The following is a 16,279-nucleotide window of genomic DNA, read 5'->3' as shown; positions in this document are numbered from 1 at the left end:
TGCCAAACCGTGATTTGAACCTACACGAATGAATGCAAACAAGTTGCTGAGTGAAGTCTTGGGTTGGAGTGCTCTCCCTTCCATCCCCTTCTCCTGTGATCCTGGGAGAAGGACTTTGCTAGCAGTTAGTTTCAGTGAATCCAGGTTTGTTACGTACAAACCAGCAGTTGTGGTTTGAAACAATCTCTGATTAGTTGAATAAGCCAGCTCATACGAGTTGGATTTGGTTTTTTTTAAAGAAAGTGACCAGAGTTCATTTCAAAGCATGGTCTTTGGCTCCAACGTATCAACCCTAGATTCTTTGAAACCATAAACTAAACTTTAGCAAAGTCCTTCTTCCTGGCTGTATGGGAGAAGAAAGTTGGACGTGCATACAGAGGCTTTGCTCAGGGCTGGATTTTGTTCATTATGTGGAAGCTTCCCTGAAAGAAATTGGATGTGTTCCCATGCAGAATATATTTAGTGTTGTAGAGCCCAGGACTCTCCAAAATATTTTTTTTGATTGCAGTGAGAGTTAACTACCCTTATCTTTACCCTTATTGCTTTGTGGGGTTAATGGGCAGGAGGAACCCTAAAGAATTACATGGATCTTGTAAAAAGGTCTCTGCAAGGTAAGGTTGCACTTGGAGCCTTCTGTAGTAGAGAGCTGTTCCTTTTAGGAGATAGCTCTGCTCAGTGTGGTGGCTTTCTGCTGCTACCGTACTTGTGGTGATGCTGCCTTGTATCGTACCCTCTAAATTCTGCTTAGTTGTTCATCTTATTTTAAATCAGCAATTTCCAAACTCTGCGGATAGGCCCATTAATGTGCTATGAGAGACAGCAGCTTGGAACCTTTCCCCAGGGCAGCCTGTATATTCATCTAGCTCAGTATACACTGACTCGCAACGATTCTGACATTTCAGACAGAGGAACATCTATTGCATAACCTGAGTCTGAGCCTTTTGATTGGAGCTGACTGAGATTGTGAACTTCTGCGCACAGAGCAAATGCTCTGTAGCTGCACTGTAGCCTCTCCCACTGCATCTTAGCAAGTCATACTTTAGATTTGCAAGTGAAGTGCTCAGTAATTAAACCCTCTTTCATCTAAAAACATTGTTCTGCATAGAACAGTGCTCATTTTAACTTACTGAAGGCCCTTCTGCATACAGAGGCCACACTGTACTCCTTAGCTATGGTCCTTCCATCAACGAACTTAATACTGTAGTTTCTTTTGTGACCCCAAAGTCCCCACCAACATGCAGAGGAGATTGCCCATTGTGACTCTGCTCACATTACTGCTCTGCTCTGCTCTGCTCTCCTTCCTGTGAACTGGACCAAGGATAATTTGGGCCCTCCCTCTACACCAGATATGTTTGGGATCATCAAATCAGCCTTGATACAGAGAAGTCTCTGAAACTACCTACCCTTGGAGGAGCTTCCCTGTTGCGTCCCTGCAAGAGTCACTGCTCTGAGCATGCCTCCTTCCAACCAGGAGGTATACCCAGACTAATGATTCATGTGGGAATGGGGGTGGGCAGGTGGGTGCTTGTCTGATTCTATCTCTTCCACACTCCAAAAAGCAAACTTAATGGGTGAAATGTGGCTGCACCTTCAATTTTAATTCATCCAAAAATGTACCCTAAGCACTTAGAGGTTTGGGATATGACTGATTTAAGGAATACAGCACCCAGTCCTGATGTAGGTCATAGAGGGATGACTTGCACTCTCTGTAGATTGTAAACATTAGCCACGTTGGCTCATCATGGCATGGTATGCTGTAAGCCATGTCTTAAACCTGCTATACCCTCCTCAGCCGAGTTGCTTGAGGGGAGGGGTCTTAATGTCATGGGGTGGGGCCCTCTTTTCCCCATGCTATTATACTGGAGAGGATTTGTGCTCACAGCTGAAGAAGAAGGTGTCTGCGTATTTGAATAGCCGTGTTGCACAGTGCTCAACCAGATCCTTGCGCGAATGAGGGCTGGCCATCCAGGGGTCACTAAAGAGAGATGCCTGCATCTTGTAGCATTGCTCTTGAACCTCTGCCTTTGAAGAATTGCTGGGGGAAAGGTTACCAGTAAATCTCTCTCTCTCTCTCCCTCTCTCTCCCTCTTTCTCTCTCTCTCCTTAAAAAAGAAAGCCTTCTCCTCTGCATTGGTTTTGCTTTCCCTCTTTGGCTTGCTCTTGGCTGCTCCTGTTGCCATTCCCACTCTCCTTTATCTACTATTGTTTGTTGTTGTTGTTGTTGTTGTTGTTGTTGTTGAAATGCATGCTTTAACGTCTGCTGTTAACCCACTTCTCAGCCCAGGGACGGACTCGGCCATCCAGACGAATTTCCTTCTCCTTCAGCATCTCTCCACTCATTCCTAAGTCTAAAACTGTCTTTTCTATTGGCTCTTCTTCCAGTGATGAGGATGAGGAGTTGGATAGTAAGTAATCTGCCTGGGCAGAATGAAGCTGGCCTTGGGGTGGCGCTAGGCAGGGAAGTGCCTACATTTTACCTGGCTTTTCTGTCTTGTCTTTAATGCAAGTGCTGCTTGCTAAAGTTCCCTCATCCCTTTCTTTGTGCTTCTGAACTTCACATGCTGCATCATAAAAGGGATGCCTTCCCTTCACAACTGCTTACAAATGTTGGTACTCCCAAGAGTGCTTTTGTGCTGTCTCCTGTAGATGCCATGGCGCTCAAGCTTTTTGAAAATCTATTTTGCTGTTTCACTATGGGTCGTTCCTTGGTGAGGAAGGGGAAGGTGTTTGCTTTGGGGAATGGTTCAGTGCCACCATTGTAGTTTTGCCACATCACACTCTTGCATGTCGAAAGCTTCACAACAAAATTAAAAAAATCCTTCCAGTAGCACCTTAGAGACCAACTAAGTTTGTCATAGGTATGAGCTTTTGTGTGCATGCACACTTCTTCACAGTAAGAGTCACGGATATGTGTGTGTTTTTAAACTGTGTGTGTTTGCTTGAGAATTGTACATTTGATATATAGCAGGGGTGAGGAACTGAGTCTGGCTGAAGGGCTGGATCCGCTCGCCGTGGGCTACTTTGACAGGTGATTGGGTCCACCCACCTAGCCATTACCTGATGCCATACAGTGTCAGGGGATTCATCTTTAAATCCATGGCTGCAAAGAACCAGGAGACCATTTTAAGGCACTTCTGATTCTTCGTCTCCAGCGTAATTTGTGGTTGTTGTTTTTATTTTTTTAAAAATGATGTCTTTTTCTGCCAACAGAAAAAGGCACCAAATTCTACCAGCGGCTAGAAAGGGAAAGAACTGAGAGTGCCCTCCAAATTCTTCCTTTTGAATTTGGTGTCCTGACTTTACCTGCCCTGTGCCTGGCATCACACGGCATCATACAATGTCATGTGATGGAGAGATCGGCTTGGTTCGTGCCAAACCACATGATGGGCCAAATGGGGAGACTAACAGGCACAATAATGCCCCACAGGCCAGAGCTCCCCTCTCCGCTGATACATATGTTCTAGTGTGCCCTCAAATCATTTTACGTTCTCAGTCTAATTGTATGGCATGTTAGAGGTTTTGTGCTTCGTCACTCAGACATGCCCAAGGAGAGGTGCTACTCTGCAGCTCCTACTTAAGTAGAATAGAGGCTACCTTACTAGATATCCAGCTTTTCTTTGGAATATAAAAACAACTTTTTAAAAGCAAAAAACACAGTCACTACACATTTTTTTACTTTCAAGTAAGAAATAAACGCAATAAAAGAAGCAAAAGAAAAAAAAACCTACAATCCTCTCCGTCAGGTGGAGGGGGGGAATGAATATTCAGACAATTTAACAGGAGTCACATCACAGCAGTCACAATTTCTTAAGAAATGTAATTCATTGAATTATTTACTTGAGAAATTTCTTGATAACGCTTCTGGTGCACGTGATATAGAGATCCCTGGTTTTCCCAGGTTACGGGTGGGAAATGGAGGTCCTGGGCAGTTCTCCTAGTTAAAGTTACTCCAACGCCATTATGTTTTGAGAAGTTGAGACTTTAACTGGCATGGGCCTCCATAGATGCAGTCCATATAATCAAAACAGGTGATGATCACTTTCTTAATTTGCAGAGAGAGGCGGATAGAACTCAAAGCAGTGTATATAATCACTTGCCTTTAGCACTTGGACAACCACAGTCTGAAGCTCTGTGCAATTTTAAATTGTGTGTGTGTGGGGGGGGGTGCTCTAAAGACTACAGGAATTTCAAATAATGAGCTTCTTGCCATGACAATTAGCTCAAAGCACGCTCTGCTTGCGTCTCCGCTTCTGCAAGATAGTCTTGCAAAGGTCACATCCTGATATCCACCCAGTTTGCTGCCTGGAGGTGAAACTAAACAAGGGGCTTCTCTGTACTTTTTCTTGAGAGTTGTCAGTTTTGGGTTGCAGGCTACTTCCCAGTTATCACCAGTGATGTCAAATCTGCTATCCAATAAGAGCCTGTGATGCTTGCACAGTCATGTTTGAGTCGCTTTTCTCCAGCTACGCAGGAATCTGCTTCGGATTCTGTGCAGCTTTTGTGCTTGTTATTTTGTAAATCATAGGTCCTGAAATGCCAGTAGTAACCAGTTCTGGGATGCTCTGGAGCAGGCATAGGCAAACTCCGACCCTCCAGACGTTTGGGACTACAATTCCCATCATCCCTAGCTAACAGGACCAGTGGTCAGGGATGATGGGAGTTGTAGTCCCAAAACATCTGGAGGGCCAGAGTTTGCCTATGCCTGCTCTGGAGGGTGTCTCTGGAGACAGTTGTGTTAACATCTGGAGACAAGTGAACAAGCAAGCCCTTCTTGTCTTCATTATTCAGGACTTTGTAAAGAAAGAATGGGGAAAACCCATTCAAAATTACTGCTTTGATAACCATGGTTAATAAACCTTTAGTGGACCCAATGGACCAATTTTCCACCGGGATTTTGCATTAGAATGTGTCATAGCCATCAAGGTTAATCCCAGGTGCAATTATTGTTAATTAAAAATCTTTTCTCCTTGTCTTTGTTCAGGTAACAGATCTTTCAGCAGTACCAGCAATTCATTGACTCAAAGGTGAGCTTTTGGTTTCCCCCCTAAAACTGAAGGCAGGGTTTTTGTTTTGTTTTGCAAACTCTTAAAACTCTCTCCATTTCATTGAAATAGAAAAATCAGGGCTGCCACTCAATCAAGAGAAATCATGCTGATCTAACTGTGTGAGTTTTAGTCAAGCATAGCCGCCAAGTTTTCCCTTTTCTCGCGAGGAAGCCTATTCAGCATAAGGGAAAATCCCTTAAAAAAAGGGATAACTTGGCAGCTATGTAGTCAAGTCATTAGTTAATTGACTAAAACTGCACGACTTTGCATATGATAGGAATGGACAATAGTTCTAAAGGGGATAAATCATTCTTGCTTTTTAGTTACTGATTTTAGATGATGTATGATTGTAAAAGCAGATATCAGCTTTAAAAAGAGGTGTTACTCCTTCTCTTACCCATAGGGGTGGGGTGGAGGTGCGTCAAAGATGGCCCTAGCCAGTGCTTTTTTTCTGGGGGGATGCAGGGGGACGCATTCCTCTAAACATTTTGTTTTGGGACAGAGGGACATCGATGAATGATAACCCAGCTTTTACCTTAGGTTTTAATAGGTTTAATAGGCTTTATTGGTAACCATATATGTATTTTTGTTAGTGTATGTCCTTTTGATGCTATGGCCTGTCGGCTACGCAAATAAAGTTTGATTTGATTTGATTTTGTGAATCTAAGTTTGGCCTCATGGAGGGGCAGTATTTCAATATTAGTAGGAAAAGGAGAATAGCCCTAAACATTTTTTTAAAAGAGAAATAACACTGGCCCTAGCTTATCTGCAATCTTTATAAGTTCTTGTATTAAAATAATTTTAATTTATTAGATTAGCCCACTGATGAATTGGGAAGAGTGGAAGACACCTTCCCAGTCTGTTGATTTTTGTGTGTGCTGATTGGCTAAACATAGTAACTCCACCAAAAATATCTTACCTAAATCTAAGGTGTGTGTGGGGAATCATACACCCAAAATGCCTACCGGAAACAGCAGAAAATGCTTTCCATTTCTTCCTCATCTTCCAGGAAGCTGTACTTGCACTTTCAAACAGCAGAGGGCACTGTGGGTATTTGGAGCATACATATGATTCTTTGCATTTAGGATGGTTGTCTGTTCTTGGCAGGGCTCCTTTGGCCTTTAAGGAAAAATGGTAACCAGAGAAGCTTGGAGGTAAAAAGCCTCACCTGTTGAAGGCACAACAGGCATTGTTTGAGATAAGAAGGTGCTGAGCCCATTTGCAATATGCAACACAGCTTTCATTAGAGTCGCCAGATTCCCCCCCAAATATTGCTTACCTTTTTTCGTTTTAAAATGTATTTTATTTTATTCATGCAATTTATATACTGCTTGACTGTAGAAAATCTGAGAGCAATTGTTTTTTTTTAATGTGAAGCTTTTCCTTGAGCAGAGCAGAGTTGAAGCCATAGATAAAGCTTCACCTGCTTAATTTCTGCCTGTCAAAATATTAGCCAGGACATAATATTTACACCATGTTAAATTTAAAACAGTATTCAGAGTGGCTTGCAGTGAAGAACAGCAAAGATACAATATAAAATACTTAATGGCATACTCGGTATATTTATTTCACAACATTTATATACTGCCGGATTATGTATTTTTTAAAAAAAAAAATCAAAAAGTAAAATCGACAGTAAGCAAAAAGAAGAAGAAAAAAGTTTGAAGTAAACATTGACATCCTGCAATTCTGGATAGGCTGGTCTAAACAAAAAGGTTTGAAAAGGCACAGTCAAGGCCTGATGGCAATAGGCAGGGAGAGTTCCAAAATGTAGGTGCTGCCTCACTAAAAGTTCAATTTCTTTCAACTGTGGAACAAGTATTAAGTGGCACCTGTAAATGGCGCTAGTTCCACTGATCGAAGCAGTTGATTGCACATATATTGGGCAAGGCAATCTTGCGGGTGAATTGGTCCCAAGTTGTTAGGAGCTTTATGTATGAATAGTAATACCTTGAACTGGGCCTGGTTATAACAGTTTCATTAAAAATAATAATAATGAGCAATAGCCCAGATATTGCTAGCCCAAAGATGGAAAGAGGAGGCAGTCCCAACCAAAGAAGATTGGCAAACCAAGTTAATGGACTATGCTGAAATGGTGAAATTAACTGGAAATCTCAGAAACCAAGATGATGAGAAATTTAAAAAAGAATGGGGAATGTTTATTATATATTTACAAAAATACTGTAAACATCGTAATATATTGGCAGGATTTTAAAAACACCTGTAATTTTGGAGATGGTACAGGAAACTTGAGGTTAAAATAGAAATTTGGAGTATAAATGATATGCAGTTTAAAAAACAACTTTAAGGAACCAGGGGAGGGGAGTCAAGGGATTCAGTTAATCCCATTTTATGGTTATGTTACTGTTTTGATGCAAACTTTTTTTCCCTCTTCATTTTTTAGTTTGTTGTTGTAGTGCTTGTTCTTTTTTGTTTATTTGTGATGTTTGTTACATTTGCAGAAAACCGAATAAAAATATTATATAATACTAATATTAATGAGGAGGTAGAGGAAGAGTAGGTTGCAGTTGCTGCCCCTTTGCTGCCACCAGCAGAGCAGGGTTTCTGGGCAGTGACTGGAATCCTCCAGAGGATCTACCCCAAAGGGTGGTTTTTCCTTTGGCAGATTCCTGAAAGTGCTCGCTTTCTGTGGCCCACACAGGAGCAGGGTCCGTAAAGACAAGTTGGCAGCTCCAGTTGCCATTAACTTAATGCTGGATTTATTATAAAGAAAGATGAGTGATCTAAAGACACGAATGGGCTGGAATTCTTGGTAACATAGAACAGTAAAACAAAACAAAACAGAATCAGTTTCTGCTGTCTGAAGTGGGAAAGAGAAGGGGGTTCTGTGTGCTCTCTGACAATGTTGTGTCTCTTGGCTTCTAGCATCAGCGAGGAGAGCGGCAATTTCCTGCCTCCCAGCCCATCCAGAAAGGACTTGGACAGCAAAAGTGGAACGAAAGTCAGCCGCACGTTCAGCTACCTCAGGAATAAAATGGTCAGCAGTAAGAAGAGCAAAGTAAGTAGCTCCAAATGTTTGTGGCTCACTCGGCCTTGGCGGTTCAGCGCACTGAGCATGGCAGGAAGAGCATGGAGGTTGATATTGTGTTAAATATGAAATTCTCTTAATCTGAGGTTCTTTTCCTACATAATTGCTTCCCCCTCCGGCGGAGGGTACAAAACACTTGAATGTGTGTGTGCACGTGCATGCTCAGTTCCAGAGTCAGGAAGGATCTCTCAGCACAGAGAGCCAGAATGGCTTTACTCTCAACAGCAGGTTTAGCAAATGACTCTTTGCTAACGGAAAGCTGCAGGGGAAAACGTGACCATTTCGGATGGCTGAAGCTCCTGCCTCTTCATCCTGACTGTCTGGTTTTAGGAAGGAGCTGGATGCATGGGCGTATGTGGGGGGGGCAGCTGCCCCCCCTAGAAGCAAAAAAAAAATATCACCGTATTTTACGGACCATAACCCGCACTTTTTCCCTCCGAAAACTGAAGGGGGAAAGTCGCTGCTGTCCCCCCCCCCCCCCCGCGGCTGCAGCCAGCGACAGGAATGTGGGGAGGGCGAGAAGCAGCCTGAAATTGGGCTGTTTTTGCCCCCTTCACGGCTGCAGCCAGCAACAGGAACGTGGGAAGGGGGAGGAGCAGCCTGAGCTGGGTTGGTGGTGGCGGATGGGAGCTCCTTCCTTCCTTCCTTCCTTCCTTCCTTCCTTCCTTCCTTCCTTCCTTCCTTCCTTCCTTCCTTCCCCCCTCTATCTTTCTTCCTTTTTCTCTCTCTCCCTCCCTCCCTTCTCTCTCTCTCACCCCTTCCTTCCTTCCTTCCTTCCTTCCTTCCTTCCTTCCTTCCTTCCTTCCTTCCTTCCTTCCTTCCTTCCTTCCTTCCTTCCTTCCCTCTTCCCCTCTCTTGCCCCCCCCCCCCAGTTTTGATCCTGGGTACGCCCCTGGCTGGATGTCTAAAGGAACTCTCTGAAAATATCCTGTGACGGGCACATCGAACCTGTTTTATCTTGCATGTATTAAGCTTTCCTGACACCCGCTCTGTTGGTGAAGATATGTGAGACTCGGGGGGGAAAGTCATACCACGTTTTGTGGTGGTATTGCATTAAGGTGTCAGGTTTTGTGGAGATGGTTTTTTTTTCTGGAAATATGTAATACTGCTTTTCAACATGTCATTCAGACTCCTGAGTTATCTTTATTTCATGTACTTCATGGTAAGAATGAAGATATTTCACTATTAGTTATTTATCGTTCACAGTTGAAAACTTGTCAGAATGAAGATATTTTACTAAATTGGTTATTTATTGCTAGCAGTTAGACATGTTATAGCCCAGTTTTAAAAGGCCTGGAAGGGGCATCAAACCGGCTTGATAGAGAATTGGCCCGAATAGAGAAAATGATCAACAAAATACAATTAACTGAAGGCAGAGATAATCAAAAATCAATTTCAAGGAAACAGTGGGAGAGATGGAAAAATGATTCCTGGATTGTATCATGTCATAGTACAGGTGATGGTGGTGAGATTGCATGGTTTGAATGTTGCCCTATTTGTGGGGGGTCTTCGCCCATATTCAACTAGTCTGTCACAGAGAGGTCTGCTGGAAACTCCATGCACAAGTAAGGCATCCCCATTCAGATAAAAGCTGGTTGGTTGGTGGCAGAGAGATCAAAGGTGCTGCAGCCAATAACAGGCAGAGCCAACTCATTCTAGTTGTGTCTTCATACTCCTGCCGTTTTGCAAGAGCAACAGAGACTAAGGAAGAGGACACTGGCAGGTAGGGCCACCCCTCCAGGACTGGCTAAAAGCAAGGCAGCAGCTGGGTTGAGGCTGACTGAGGGCAGGCTGAGGTTAGTGGGGCAGAGCACCAGTCTCCACTGTTGATTGTGTATTGCCTGGAAGTGTGCCCAGCATGCACAGGGTCATCAAGGATGTATGGGTAATCCTGTGTATTCTGTACACCCAATAGCACCAGTAATCTGGTGCTTTAGAATGAATATGCTTCTGAATGCTAGTTTCTGGAAACCACAGGAAATGGGGGGGTGTGCTGTTGCACTTAGCTGCCGCTTTGTGGGTTTCCCGCACACATTTGTGTGGCTGCTTTGAGAACAGGATGCTGGCTAATAGGTTCTTAACACTGTCTGCACAGCCATGTTCGCCTACAATCATGACCACAGCAGTAATCAATATGCTTCTGTGGAATTGTCCTCCTATGTTCCTACATTCAAACGTACTCAGAAAGTCTGTATTTCTCATAGTCATGCTCTGAGAGTCAAGCGAGATCACCTGTCTCCTGCAACCCTTCTGCTCTTCTAAGAAATGTTGGTGGGAAGGACGTTTGTCAAGAGAGGTTTGGAAAACTGAGCGTAACTTAGTCTTTCCCATGCGATGTGCCAATAACTTCTCCTTTGGCAGTGCTACGTGGTCGCATTAGCAATAGTCCACAGCTAGGACACTGGAAGCAGACGACTGTATGATGAGTACGGGTGATGCCTTGGAAGGAGCTTTAAAAGCAGAAGTTTGTTGGGGTTGTTTTTCTTCTGAAATTAAAGCTTCAAAAAAAAAGGAAAACAAAGCCTTAGCTATATAAATTCTTTCAGTATTACAGCTATCCATCCTCAAATTGCAAAAACAACAAAGACTCATTTTGATATAAAAAGGGGGTGGTAGTCAATTAAGTTTTACTACAGTAAACCCTTTGAAATTAATGGACCTGACTTAGGGCTTATCCACACCTTCCTCTGCTCTTTTCAGGCATGGTCTGTGCTTTAATGCTTCATATCTGAGTGTTCTTTCTTTTGCTCCAGAATTTCCCCTGTGATAGATAGATGATAGATAGACAGACAGATTAGATAGAAACCGTTCTTTAAAGCTGAATTGGAGCAAACAGCAATCCACGGAAAGCCCGAATTGAGGTTTGCTCCAGTTGAGCACTAAAGATCAGGTTTTTGCGGGGAGAAAACAGGGAGAAAACACAGAGAGCTTTTAAGCTCTGCCTGGAAAGAGCAAAGCTAAAGGTAGGTATGGATAAGCCCTTAATCATATTCATTATTTTCAGTGGGTCTACTCTGAGTAAAACTTAGTTGACAACACCCAGAATTTCTTCCTTCTGACCTTCTTTTTTGGAAGATATTAGGTATCGTAAATATCACTGCATTGTCCCACAATTTTTCATACAATTCAGTAATCTGAAAAGGAATTTAAAAGTTCATAAGGAAAGAACCCAAAAGCTTACATTATTCAGCAGAACAACTATTTGATATGAAGTGGAGTTGCTGTGTATCGATAGCACTTTATACAACTTGATTGTAGAAATCTGCCTTAGTGTGCGGATGATGATCTTTCCTAAAGATTACAACACAAAGTTGTGCAAGGGACACTGGCTTCCTTTTGCGTGTGTGTGTGTCTTTTGTGTGTATGGACTTCGTGAGAGTGTCTGAATGTGGTGAGAGGGGATAACCACTCTCCTTATTTCAAAGTGTGTGTGAGAGAGGCTGCTTTTCACAGGCCATGCCCTTCTGTCACTCAACTTACATCACATGTGATGTCAGATGTGGGACAGGCAAAAGCTGTGGCTGCAAAGGAACGACCTTAGAGTCTGCTCCCAGTTTTCCCTTTGCAAGCACTCTTTGCATTCAGCGCCGTTTCCCTTTGATGTTGAATGCAAGCTGCCCAGCTTTTGGCTGGAGTCAGATCCACCTGATGTCAGGTGGTATCAGGTAATTGACAGGTGCGTGGTGGAGGGTTGACCACAGTGTGATGTGGCCCTTTGGGCCCTGTGCAGTTTACTGCTCCTTCTTTAGCTATTTGCTGTGGATGTCTCAGTTTCCATTGCCTTATGCAGGTTATGCCTTTATGAGAGGACATTCAATAAACCACTTAATTTGCTTTGCACAATGTTCCATGAAGCCTGTTACACATTCTTAAAAATAAAATGTTCGGGGTACAGCAGGTGATATTGCACATACATATAACAGCTTAGGTCCCAGTTGCTTTATCAGTTCAATCAATTTCACAGCCAGGCTTTCTCCGGATTATAGTCAGAAATTGTCAAGTAGTGTTACTGTACTATACACAAAGCAAGTGATTGTTATTATTTTTCATCCTCCTGTGGATAAAAAAAAGAACAATTTAAAGTAAAAGTTTCATTGCTTAAAACTGGGGATGGGAAGACCTTTCCTCCCCCTGATGTTGCTGGACTACAACTCGCATCATCGTTTACCATTGTCTATGCTAGCTGGTGTTGATGGGAGTTCGAGTCAAACAGCACCTGGAGGATCCTCACCCTTGGCTTAAACAAATTATTTATAGATTTATTACATTTATATCTGACCTTTGCTCCAAAAAAAGCTGAACAGTTTTCCCCTCCTCACTTTATCCTCACAACAACCCTGCCATGTAGTTTAGACCAAGAAACAATGACTGGCCCAAAGCCATCCAGTGATCTTCATGTCTGAATGAAGGATTTGAATTCTTGATCTCTTGGTCCTGGTCCCAACACTCCTATGCCACACTCAGAAGAATGGTCCTCATTCTGAAGCAGAGCTACATGTTGTAAGGAACCAAGGCTGGGCTGCTTCTGAAATCAGTAGCTATGTTGAGATTTCTCTCACTCCACCCCCAAAATTCCAGTAACTTAGGGGCATGGAGCCTGCTGTACTTCAGTTGTTGGTGGGTTCCATATTGTCTTATTGGCTATGTAGGTTACGCCTGATGGGAGCTGGAGTCCCACAACATCTGAAGAGCCACAGGTTCTCCTTCCCTGTGTTACTGGATTGTGGGTGTGGATGTGTGGAACTGGAGTTAAGCGTAGGTCAGCAATAAAAGCAAAACACAGAGGCCAGTGAAGTTAACTCAGGCATCCCCAGACTTCGGCCCTCCAGATGTTTTGGACTACAATTCCCCTCATCCCCGACCACTGGTCCTGTTAGCTAGGGATCATGGGAGTTGTAGGCCAAAACATCTGGAGGGCTGCAGTTTGGGGATGCCCGAGTTAACTCTTTATTCAAGAAACTGAAACAGCACAGGTCTAGTGATCTCAGTAGCTCGTCCCAGTAGGTCTTGCTCCAATAAGGCAGTTGCGAGGATTGAAGGTCCCTGCCTTTTCACTACGTCGTAAAGCTCCTCCTCTCACAGTTGCAAACTGTGCCTGTGCACAACCTCCCTCTGTTCTGCCCTCTTTGCATGTTTTTCATCCAGGGGTAGGGGAGCTGGTTCCAGCAGGAGGGGGAGACTCCCTGGTTTCTTCCGTAGCCTTCCTTCTGACCCCACTCCCCTCTGCCACAGCCTCTTCCTGCTCACCAAACACGGTTGCCTCTTCAGCTTCCGACACCTCCTCCTCCCAGTCTGCTCCTCCTTCTCTCTATGACCACTCATCGTTGTCCCACCACCCTTGGCTCTGAGCCTTCTTCCCCCGGGGGTGCCCTTGGGGGTTCCCCAGCCAGTGCCTCCCACCACTTCTCTGCACCCAGCCAGTCCATGACAGTGTGTGTCTCAACGTGGATATCTGTGTCAGCCGCATATGCTATCCCTGTGCTAACTTCTCGTGCACACTCCCATGGTGTCAGGAGCAGGGAGCTTGATGAACGCCTGCCACTTGAGGTGGTCATCATGGACTCCCTCTAACATAAAGTCCACCATGAGTTAAAGAACTCCTGATTGTGTTCTGACAGTTTTAACCATCACACATAGGCAGAGCTTCCTTGCATTGGCTTTGTCTTGTGTTTTTAAATGTGTAAGGGTGTCCTTTCGCCTCTTTTCTTTCTGTTTCAAGGGGGGGGGGGAAATCTCAAAGGAGGAAGTGAAACAGGAAGTCTCTTTTCAATGCCTGCTTTTAATTTTGCAGGTTGCCGTTGCCATCTTAAACAGGGTTCAGCAAACCTTTTCAGCAGGGGTCCGGTACACTGTCCCTCAGACCTTGTGGGGGGCTGGACTATATTGGGGGGGGGGATTGAACGAATTTCTATGCCCCACAAATAACCCAGAGATGCATTTAAAATAAAAGCACACATTCTACTCATGTAAAAATACGCTGATTCCCGAACCATCCGCAGGCCAGATTTAGAAAGTAATTGGGCCAGATCTGGGCCCCGGGCCTTAGTTTGCCTACCCATGATCTTAAAGATGCAACTGTTTCCTTTGGAACTGGCTCTGTACCTGAAAATTGCAGGGAAGCCATAGTTTGCCACCAGCAATCGGAAATGATTATTAGCAAGGGTGTGAGATAAACTCTTGCTGTTCTCTCTCTCTCTCTCTCTCTCTCTCTCTCTCTCTCTCTCTCTCTCTCTCTCTCTCTCTCTCTCGTGTGTGTCTGTGAGAGATAACAGCTGTCACCTCTCTAGCATCAGAAGGGTTAAGATCCTCTTTGAGGAAACTTGCAAGAAACAGCCCTTCCTTCTCCCCTCCCTCCTTCTCTTGCTCAACTTGTTTCTGACTTCCTTTCCCCCAAACTCCCTTTCATGACAGCAGCCTTAGCAGCAAGCAAGGAGGGTTTTCTCCCCACACACCCCGCACTAACCTTATGGATGGATAGGTGTCCGCCGTTGCTCTTCTCGCACTAATAACTCTGGGAAGCATGTCCCTAAAATGGAACAGATTATCCGACGTACCCCAGATCACGGTGAGGCTGATAGGACGGTGGCACTTGGAGGTAAGAGTCTGTGTCTCGCCAGATGAATGGAGGAAGCGGCATTCTACTGAGACAGACCATTGGGCCATCTACTTTAGTACTTTCCATGCAGACTGGCAAAGGCTCTCCAGGGTTTCAGACAGGGGATACTCTCAGCCATACCTGGAGGGAGATGCTAGGGATTGAACCTGGGACCTTCTACATGCAGAGCAAATGTTCTATCACTGAGCTACGGCCCTTGGATGCTGAGGCGTGTGTGTGTGTGTGTGTGTGTGTGTGTGTGTGTGTGCATTAGTTGGTTGTGCCTTATTTGGAAGCTGATGTCTTGAAAGTCCAGGTTTGGCTGTCCAGTGGAACAAATCCTCCAGAAGCGGTTTTTTCATTCTGGTGTGGCCTGAGCTCTCATGCCCATCTCTACTGGATTTGGAAGAAGATTCCATTTTATCTGCTTTCAGTGGTGGGTTGTGGGTTTCTTTTTTAAAAAAAACAACCCACATTTTTGATTGGTGTTTTGAAAAGGCCTTTTCCATTGCTGAAGCTGTTACCGTGTTTCCCCTTTTTTAAGACACCGTCTTATAACTTTTTTCCCTCAAAAAAACACACAGTGGCTTATTTTCAGGGGGTGTCTTTTTTTAAAAAAAGTGCTGGTACTACTGGGACCCACTGGCTCAGGATGCTCGGTGCTCTCTTCTGCGCGCTGCTGGGCGCGTTGTTGGCGCTGCCAGTTCCGAGCGCCTGCAGGGTGGGGTGCGGGTGGCAGTGCTTTAAACCCCCAACCCTGTAGAAAGCAATGGAAGTTATGGACCGTAACAATCCTTAAGAGGCGCAGGTCTTAAAAAACCCCTGGTATCACCCTTGAAGCACAGCCTTCCAAAGTCAGGGGGGAAGAGGTCTGTTTAGACAAAGGAAAGGTTCGTGGGTGATTCTGCGCCCTGGGACCCACAGAGCTACTTTAAAAATCCCAACCTGGGGGGGGGGGGTCAAATAGTGAAGCCCCATAGCCCTGTAGCAACAGAAGGCACATTCTGAAGCACCCAAGCTGTTCGGTTCCATAAAAAATCCAGGAATTGTAAAATTAACAACAATAATGGGGGGGGCACTCTATCCAAAGAGTTAAGAATGAATTTGAAAGTGTTGAGTTATATATGGAAAAATATGGAAAGGAAAGTTAAAGATAAAAAATAAATAATTATCGCAAGGGAAAAAATAACATCATAAAGGGTAATAATATTAAATATAAAATAGACAACACAACAGAAAAAGCAATGAGATCGCACAGGAGTGAGGGAAGTGGGGAGAGAGGGAGGGGGGTAAGGAATGGAAGGAGGCAATGGTTGGAGGAGGGTATAGGGGGATGAATTAAAGGAAAATTAAGACTGAGAAGCGCATGGTTTTTGTTTTTTAAAGATGCAAAGGCTTGCAATCAGCCAAAGTATAGAGCCCAACTTCCAGGAGACTGCGATCTACTTGCGGATTTATAAACTGGAGGTGATCTACCCCCGTTTTATTGGTGTTCAGGTCAGAGTTGTTTTTAGAGAGAGGAAATATCCCATTTTTGAGGTTAAAGTAAAAGTTCCTGACCTTTTTTTTATAATGAGGAAATGCTGCTAA

The 16,279-nt window shown here is 44.1% G+C and overlaps 1 protein-coding gene across 19 annotated transcripts in view; it reads left to right on the top strand.

Moving 5' to 3' along the window:
* Positions 1-16,279, top strand: part of AKAP13 (A-kinase anchoring protein 13) — a 233,000-nt gene that overhangs the window by 178,801 nt on the left and 37,920 nt on the right. For 10 of the 19 annotated variants that reach the window (XM_035130701.3, XM_035130702.3, XM_088656957.1 and 7 more), the window contains 3 exons: positions 2,280-2,405; positions 4,982-5,024; positions 7,932-8,064. In XM_035130701.3, the coding sequence (XP_034986592.3) occupies positions 2,280-2,405; positions 4,982-5,024; positions 7,932-8,064 (302 nt within the window). The remainder of the gene's footprint in view (positions 1-2,279; positions 2,406-4,981; positions 5,025-7,931; positions 8,065-16,279) is intronic. The other 9 variants (XM_088656962.1, XM_088656966.1, XM_088656961.1 and 6 more) reach the window with 1 other exon arrangement.

Source organism: Zootoca vivipara, chromosome 13 (genome assembly GCF_965207765.1).
Source record: "Zootoca vivipara chromosome 13, rZooViv2.hap1.1, whole genome shotgun sequence".
NCBI classification, from domain to species: Eukaryota; Metazoa; Chordata; class Lepidosauria; order Squamata; family Lacertidae; genus Zootoca; species Zootoca vivipara.
Note: the sequence above shows the minus strand (reverse complement) of the source record. Positions and strands in the feature narration are given on the sequence as shown.